The sequence below is a fragment of the Trematomus bernacchii genome, unplaced genomic scaffold, assembly GCF_902827165.1.
Source record: "Trematomus bernacchii unplaced genomic scaffold, fTreBer1.1, whole genome shotgun sequence".
Lineage (NCBI taxonomy): Eukaryota > Metazoa > Chordata > Actinopteri > Perciformes > Nototheniidae > Trematomus > Trematomus bernacchii.
In genome coordinates, this window is record NW_022987648.1 from 397,410 (window position 1) to 406,636 (window position 9,227).

The 9,227-nt window shown below is 45.8% G+C and overlaps 1 protein-coding gene across 1 annotated transcript in view; it reads right to left on the minus strand.

The window, feature by feature from the left end:
* nmi (N-myc (and STAT) interactor) overlaps window positions 1–8,918 on the minus strand; it is a 33,624-nt gene extending 24,706 nt beyond the window's left edge. Inside the window, exons 1-2 of the mRNA XM_034134317.1 lie at window positions 8,731–8,918; window positions 8,589–8,657 (exon numbers count right to left, since the gene is read on the minus strand). Coding sequence (XP_033990208.1) covers window positions 8,589–8,657; window positions 8,731–8,754 — 93 coding nt within the window. The 5' untranslated portion in view covers window positions 8,755–8,918. The remainder of the gene's footprint in view (window positions 1–8,588; window positions 8,658–8,730) is intronic.
* Window positions 8,919–9,227: the final 309 nt, after the last annotated feature.

The following is a 9,227-nucleotide window of genomic DNA, read 5'->3' on the forward strand; positions in this document are numbered from 1 at the left end:
GCAAAAATCATAATCACGATTATTTTTGGTCAATATTGATATCACGATTATTAAATCGTGAAGTTTGCTGACGACACGACCGTCATCGACCAGATCACCAACGCGACGAGACGGCGTACAGAGAGGAGGTCGAAAACCTGACATCTTGGTGCCAGGATAACAACCTCCATCTCAACATCAGCAAAACCAAGGAGCTGATTGTGGATTACAGGAAGCAGCAGAGAGAGGGACACGCCCCAAGGGACTACGGTGGAGAGAGTCAGCTTCAGGTTCCTCGGGGTCCACATCACTGAGGACCTGACATGCGGGGAGGCGTGTGATGCAGTGAATTGTGTGTTTGTGTTCGGATCAGGTGGTCACAGGTTCAAACCCCACTGCAGTCAGCATGTCGTTGTGTCCCTGGGCAAGACACTTCACCCCAAATTGCTCCTATGTAAGTCGCTTTGGATAAAAGCGTCTAACAAGTCACATGTAATGTAATGTAATGTAACATGGACTCTTCACACTACCACCATCACCAAAAAAGCTCAACAGCGGCTCTTCTTCTTCCGCAGGCTGAGGAGGTTCAACATGGACTCCAGGATACTCTGCAACTTCTACAGGTGCACCATAGAGAGCATCCTGACTGGCTGCATCACAGCCTGGTACAGCAGCTGCACCGCCCTCAACCATAAGGCTTTACAGAGGGTGGTGTAAACTGCACAGAACATCACCAGGACGGAGCTGCCATCCATGGAGGACCTATACTCCCAGCGGCTCAGGAAGAAAGCCCTCAGGATTATAAAAGACCCCCATCACCCCAGCCACAAACTGTTCTGTCTGCTGCCGTCTGGCAGGCGCTACCGCAGCATCAGGACTAAAACCACCAGACTCAGGGACAGTTATATCTCTCACAGGCTCCGCCCTCTACTGGACTCTATGGGTACTACCTTATCCTGCGTGCATTCTCCCACTGAGACTTCTATAGACGTAGCCGGCCTAGGGCGGGCCTACCTGAATGCGCGCGCATCACACCGTATAAAAGGAGGCCTCGCCTCCTGACTATCATCCTTTTTCTCTTCAGCAAGCGGAAGTGATTCCACGAGCTTCGAGACGATTGAGAAAGAGAGAGTAAAGTGTAGGACCTGCCCGAAATGCCCGAATCTAATTACCCTTCTGCTTCACGTCCTTGGGGCCTGACCACGCGGTGGGTAATATGGGCCCGATGCCGACATGCCCAGACTGCCAGATGATCCCGCGGCTCACACGAGAGCATCGTGGGCAGCACTTCCTGGCGAGGGCTACCCCGCAGGAGGAGTCGGAGGATCTGGAGCTCGACGTCGTGGACGTGGGCGATTCGGGGAGCGAGGTGACGTCGTCCCGGTTCTCCCTTCCATGGGACCAGGCGGGCTTGGTTCCGATGGAGGACGAGGAGGACGCCTCGCTGACCGGAGGTCCAACTCTCAGGTCTGCGCGGATCGATTTCCCGGCGGTGATGACTCTGGCGGCGGAGCGTGTAGGCTTACCGCTCCCCCCACCGCTGCCACCGAGGCCTGTAAACCGCCTGAGATTTACGGCCCGGTGCGTCCGGCGCAGCCGACCTTCGTTTCGCCCCAGCTGCCAGAGGTATGGCGGTGTGTGGAGGCGACATGGCAGCAGCCATTAAAAACGAAGGCCCCGATAGCCGCCATGGCGGGTATCGTTAAGGTGGTGGATCGCTCGGACACGACATGTCCAGGTGTGCCCCCCCCTCGATGAGAGCCTGGCGGCCCATCTGCTTCCGCGGCTGGTTGGGCGGAGGGTAAACGTCCTCTGCCCCCGCTGCCCCGGGACCGAGACACCTGGAATATCTGGATAAGATGTTCAAGCTCGGTACGCAGATGGCGGCTGCGGCCGATAATCTTGGCGTGTTGGCGTCTCCCTGATCACCCCTCAGGCAGACGCCCCCGCCCTCCCGTCTCAGGACGAGAGCGATTATTCGGACCACGCTGTTAGTCAGATGAATAATCTGATTTATGGCGTGGCCACCGCAGCAGGGCGGATGATTTCCCTGGCCACAGTGGTGTCTCGTCACGTGTGGCTAGGGCTCACGGCTCTATCTAAGAAGGACCGAGAAGATCACCTCGGAGCCCCCGTGTCCACGGAGGGGCTCTTTGGGTCGGTCTCCTCGGTCACCCAGCGCTTCAGCCGCCTAGAGGAGGAGAGAGTCCAGCTTAGCCGCATGCTACCGCTGGCTCCTCCTCAGGCCCCGCTACGTGCCCCCCCTCGCAGGGGAGGGAGCGTAGTGCGACAGTGAAGCGGAGGGAGAGGCGCCGGCACGGGGGTCCCGTAGCTGCGGCGCCCAGCACCTCTACGGCCCACCCCGTGGCACCGGCATACCGGCAGTCACGGGGAAGGGCTGCCCGACTGAGGCAGGCTCCGCAACAGCAGAGAGCACCCGGGTGGGGAGCTCCATCTTCGCGGAGTTGACTCCCTATTTAATGCCCAGATCCCTGTCAAAACTTTTAAAAATAAAGATGGTGTTGATCTATATCCAAGTCATAGTGTCCTTTGTTTCCACAATACACTTACACATGTTGATGCACTGATCTGTTGCTTCTTGACATGAGAGCAGTTTACACTTTTTGTTATATTCCATGGAATGCTCTTAACATCCCGATAGTAATGAATATCTTAAGTGCTTTGACAAAAAATCCATAAAAAAATGTCATCTGTGGAAGCCGTAATACTGTAAAAAGTACGACCAATCATTTTAGCCGGCCCGGCTAAAATAACTGGATGGCCTACCTTCCTGTCAGCCTTCCATCGGGGCACAAACTTATAATAATAATAATAATAATAATAATAATAATAATAATAATAATAATAATAATAATAAATGGAATTTATAAAGCGCCTTTTCAAGCTTTAGGAATCCAAAGTACAACATATAATAAGTACCCTGTATCAAGATTGATGCAAAACAAGTGACATTTGACCTTTTTAGAGAGATTTAGCAAAAAGAAACCACTTCTGGGGTTATTTGGGTGGATTTTCCATATCTCTGGCCCCCCTTGCTCGATTTTGATGGTTGACACCTCTTTCTGACCGTTAGAGCCAATATAATCGAAGGGGGAGTCCCCCACACACACTCATTGTGAAAAAAAAAGTGGGGGCTTTGCGCATGTACTTTTGCATTAGAGTGAAGCTACATTCTAGCTCTGACATCTAGAAACGTAAAAGCATGGATTATCCGTCTGTTTGCTCATGGATTAAGCGTTTTTATCATTTTAATGCCATTGAAGACCACTTTGGAGAGACTACAGAGCCAAGGTAAAAATGTTAGCTTTTTAGCTACCTAGCGTCACCTGTTTTGATGTCTGTTTTTGTTTATAACGTCGCAAATTCGTATAATTCAGTGATAATGAGGGTACCCATCGATTCTGTGTCACCTCACGTTGTGAATCGATGTCATGGATGTGGAGAAGAGATAAATAATAAGGTTTTGTGAGTGAATTTCGGTGCATAGTTTATTAAATGAACATGCCCTCAGACACTGTTTCCTGCAAGATGTTGCGGCAGTGCCCCGGTACCGGGGTCTCTCGGGCTTAACAGGTTAAAGGTCCCATGTCATGCTTTTCCGATTATTACCCGTCCCCTTGTGTGTTATGAAGGTTTTTATGCATGTAAACGGTGTGCAGAGTCAAAACCCTCAAAGTACACCCTGTAGCGAGTAAAACTCTTAACACAGAAAATACCTCCCCAAAACGCCTCGTTGGAGATACGTCACTGCCCATTGTTTACTTCCTGGGTATCGTGACGTAGGGACGGTCAGTAGCCACGTCCAGAGCTATGGCCACACCCTCTGCCAGCCTTTCACGTAACAAAGCTTCCCAAAACCTTTCAGGATTCATGCCGGATATGTACAGCGTAGGGCACTGAAGAACGATGCTGTTCCTACTTTGTTTGGACCAGCGGGAGTTCGGGTACACAACCTGTAAGTATTCATTGTTGTTTGTGTATTTATGATGTTTAAAACAAACAAGGTATCTACCACGACTGTTTAACCTGTTACGCACCGCCCCCCCCGGTACCGGGCGGATAAACGCGTCATTTGCAGGAAACAATGTCTAAGGAATCTTAATATTTAATAAACTATGAATGTTTTATATCCATGTAACGGGAAGAAACTCAGCTAACTGATCTTTTTAATTTTTTTTTTCCAAAAAAAAACCCACAATGCTAACACTCAGCCTCTGAATTATCCACGAGCGAAAAAATGTAACCTAAAACTGCACCTAAACTCACTCATAACTCCCTTATTACTTATCTTAGATGCACAGCCAACCCCTCGTTTTGCATCTCCTGGAGACACAGAATCTGGGGGTGCCCACCTCAACACTCAGTGATAAACATTTGCGACGCTATAAACGAAAGCGTACATCATAACATGTGGAGCTAGGTAGCTAGAAACGCTAACATGGCTTACCTTGGTCAAAACTGGTCTTCAATGGCATTAAAACGATAGAAAAACTATGCTGCAGTTAATCCATAGGTTAATCCAATGTGTCTGTGTCCTCTTTGAAATGATTTCTGATAATCCATAAGCAATAAAACTGCTTTTTCTTTTCCAAATGTCAGAGCGAGAGTTTGAATTTTCTTTAAAATAAAAAACATTTATATTGATTCTGACACTTCTACATCCAACTCACAGATGTAACCTTGCTTTGATAAAAGAAATTATTCATATAACCCTTTTAGAAGTTAAGTTGTAGTCATTTGTTTTGGGCATGTCATTTTCGAGCCTGAAACATGAAAAACAGGCTTGGTGCTTAACAGGTTAAAGGTCCCATGTCATGGCCATTTCTACTGATCATAATTCCATTGTTGAGGTATACTAAAATAGATTTATATTGTGCAATTTTCCAAACTCACATTGGTTTCTCATACAGCATCTCTGTAAAGTATGTGTATTCACTCTCTGTCCTAAACGGCTTGTTGGAGCTCCTGCCCCCCGCCTCCCTGTGAGCCCAGTGTGCTCTGATTGGTCGGGACGTTGAGAGGCTCGTTGCTGCTCGCAGCTGCTGCGAGGAGCAGGTCTCCCTTGAAAAAGAGGTCAATGATCTCAATGGGATACAACCTGAATAAATAAAGGTTTGAAATGAAATGAAATGAGACAGGCTTCCGTGTCGGCGATACAGCGAGAACAAGCGAAACTCATCCTGAGCACACACAAACACTCACAGCCGAAGTAAAAACTATAAGTGTGGCTTGATATTGAGTAAGAAAAAGGTTTATAACGCTGTGAGCATGGGTCTGCGGAGAGCATTTCTCCGCGATCCCAACGTAGTAGCCCGAAAAACGTTTACCCATTTAAACAGTCGTGGTGGATACCTTGTTTGTTTTAAACATCATAAATACACAAACAACAATGGATACTTACAGGTTGTGTACCCGAATCTCCCGCTGGTCCAAACAAAGTAGGAACAGCATCGTTCTTCAGTGCCCTACGCTGTACATATCCAGCATGAATCGCTGAAAGGTTTGGGAAGCTTTGTTTCGTGAAAGGCTGGCAGAGGGTGTGGCCTCTGGGTATCCCCACGTCAGAGTACCCAGGAAGTAAACAATGGAAAATGAGAAATCTCCAACGAGGCGTTTTGGGGCAGCATAGACTGTGTTAGAGTTTTACTCGCTACAGGGTGTACTTTGAGGGGTTTTGACTCTGCAGACCGTTTACATGCATAACAACCTTCATAACACACAAGGGGATGGGTAATAACAGGAAAAGCATGACATGGGACCTTTAAGATGATGACCTTGTATGTGTGTATATTTTTTATTTTTGTGGGGGTCTGCCCCCAAAAAACAGTTTTAAGTCCTGAGAAAGTCAAATAAGACGGTGTGTAAAGCTACACTGCCCAGTAACAAAGTAACCACTTTGATTTAACTAGGCCAGTAGGTAAGGGCTTTCCACTGGATAATAACTGCAGCGATGTATATGTTTTAGCTGAATACACGTTTTTTAACCCTAACTGATGCAGTTAGTCACTTCTTTAATGTTTGATCTTTCTGATGTAAAGTCAAGGTTGTAACTGTTTGCAATAAAGTCGTGGGGCGCTGAACTGTTCCTTTGAATCTTTTGAATTTTGATACATGATATAATTTGAAGGAGGGTGAGCAAGCATCTTGAGGAACATTCATCATTAACTCCTCCAAAAAATATAGTTTATTCAATATTAAATGAATATGTGAATCATAACAGTAATTGACAGCTGATAGGAATAATATGATTGTTAATAGTATCATATTCATTCAGACAAACATCGATGAGACAGTTAATTAATGTACTTATTGCAGCAGTCTGGATAGATGTGGTACCCCTGCTGGTCTAAGAGTGAAACAAACTGATTCAGTTATTGTTCAGTTAAAATTCATTAAATTATGTCTGCCACCTTATATATTTATATGTAAGGCTTTACTGATGTGCCACAATAATGTCACCTATGTTATTGAGTTAAAATATTAATATTGTGGCTTTCCAAGTTAACATTGACTGTGTGATTAAATCAGCATATACTTCTGCCAGGGGATGCCACAGCTCAAAATCTCCTGCCACCCTCTTGCCACCCCATGAATATCTTTCTAGATCCGCCCCTGGTCCACCAAATAAAGCAGGTCAAAATAATTAAATTGCATACATTTTCTTTTAGTAAACACTGAAAACGGGTCCCACAGACCCAAACAGCACACAAAGGTTAAAGGTCAACATATAATAATATTAAAATGTGCTAAATATATAGAAGAAGAAGATACACTTTATGAATCCCTTACAGGGACATTTCTTTCCCCACTCTGTTGTGTTAACACACATTACACACACAGGGGAAGATATACATGCACAAACGCAGAGGATATACATGCAAACACACAACCACATGCAGATAGGAGAGGTGGCAGAGCAGAGGCTGCCAGGTACCCGGCGCCAAGGGAGCAGTTTCGAGGTTAGGTGCCTTGCTCAAGGGCACCTCGGCAGTGGCCTTGGAGGTGAACTGGCACCTCTCCAGCTACCAGCTCACTCCATCTTTTTTTGGTCTGATCGGGACGTGAACCAGCGACCCTTCGGTTCCAAGACCAAGTCCCTACAGACTAAGCCACTGCCGCCCCAAAACATACACTGCAAAAAACAAAAAAAAGAGGAGTAAAAGTAGCTCTCATCCTAAAAAAGGTTGGAGACCCCTGCATTAGAGCGTAAAAACTGTAACTATAAGTATCTGAAATAAATATGTGTACTGAAACAAATACCAATAACTGTATTGCATTGTTTTCTTATGCGCAATTACTTCATACTGTCTTTGTCTTTTTCGTCCTGCATTTATTGTGCCCCCCTCAGAAAATAACTGGCCCCAGCCTGGCCCCCTCAGACAAATTTGTCTAGAACCGCCACTGCTGCGGTGTGAAAGCGCCTTATATCAGCCCATTGGTACAGGCCTACAGTCACAATAAAAACGTCTAGGTGAAAGTGAAAGTAACTGGTTTTGTAGGCCTAAACTATTTTTGCTCACCGAAGTTATTTGAAGCAGCAACATGCTGAGAACACCCTGACCGCGGTTACAGGAGGCCTCTCTCAGGGTTTCAACACCCTGCCACTCTCATTCCATGAGATTGACTCTAATATCCAGGCATGTCTGTTCAGCCTGTACGCGAAAACACGTCGGTTCAAATGGTGCCTTCGTGGGCCCCCGGAATTTAAGGCTCTGGGGCCTCATTTATAAAGGGATATACGCTAAAAAAAATGGCGTACGCCAGTTTCTACGCAATGTTTGCGATTTATAAAATACTAACTTGACGGGAAAATGTGCGGTCCTCCACGCAAACTCTAACCCATGCGTACGCACTAAGAACACAAACGGGAGACGAGAAACTGCGACACCGTTGGCAGAAGGAAGAATGGAGAGAAATATGTGGAAATAATACCATAAATAAAATGTTACCTCTCATTTATCAAATATGAAGAATTCATTTTCAAACATTGATTAAAGCCAATCTTAAAATGATTAAACAAACGCCTGTTTGAGACTCCTCAGTGCACACAAAAACATAACTTGGAGAAATAAATAAATACGGATATGTTATTTAAAACCACCTCGAATATGTTGTGTTAATGTTATGAAATGTTTTCTCATAAATGATGCGGTAAGCAGGAGGACAGAATGACGTCTAAACTAACGCCGTTTTGCATTTCTATAAGTTGTAGATACGAGCATGGTTTTATATACTATCACGTTTAATCGAGTTTTATGCCGTTTGCCAAGACTTGATAAGTCGCTCGTAAAACACAGGAGGTATGGAAACTAAGAACACCATATGTGGTCAATTGTACAGCTAATATAACACAACACATTAGTTGTATTTCCTTTAACTGGTGGATTATGGATATATAGTTGCTGATCGACAGCTGGAACACAAACCACCAAATACAACAAAATAATTCAGATCCAGTCGTCATGACTCCACTCCGGAGGGATTCCCCGATCATTTCTTACAGTTTCTCATCAAGGGGCCTCCCGTAAGGCCCCTGATCACGGGACTGTAGGGTTGAATGCTGTGGGCCGCTGTATTGTGCCTCTTACCTTCCAGGTCTCCAGCTCTTTCTTAGCCTCCTCCAATTCTCCGTCTTCTTCTTCTAGGGCACTCACCATCTGACAATAAACAACAATACATTAGTCCGACAGTCTAACGAGCACAGCCTTCATATTCTTCAGAAATCCTTACCTTATTTATCGGGATATCAGCCATGACCTGACAACGAAAGTGTGTTAACAAATGACACACGACACGACAAATGAGAGAGGTTAAATCTGTTCTGCGTGTGGGACAAAGAGACAGAGAGACCAGAACGGAAAGTGAAAGTTAACCGGAGTGAAGTTGACGCAGCGCACTGTCAATGGCTGTAGTGTTGGGGGGGGGGGGGGGGGGGGGGGGGGGGCTGTATCCAACCTGTATCCAACCCAGGAACATTAGGAGAATGAGGAGAGGAAAAATGAGAGAAATTGCTCCGAATTTACTTATGTGAAATAAAAATGTAACAATTCAAGTAAAAACAATTTGAATGGACAATTTCGGTGTTTAAAATTCGACGTCTAAAATTTCGATGGAACATCATCCGGGCTACCCAGACAGGATAAGCAATCGAACCTGAATGCAATCGAACCGACTTCTGGCCTATCAGAGCACGGCTTTGTCAGTCATGTGATCACAACAACCCAGGA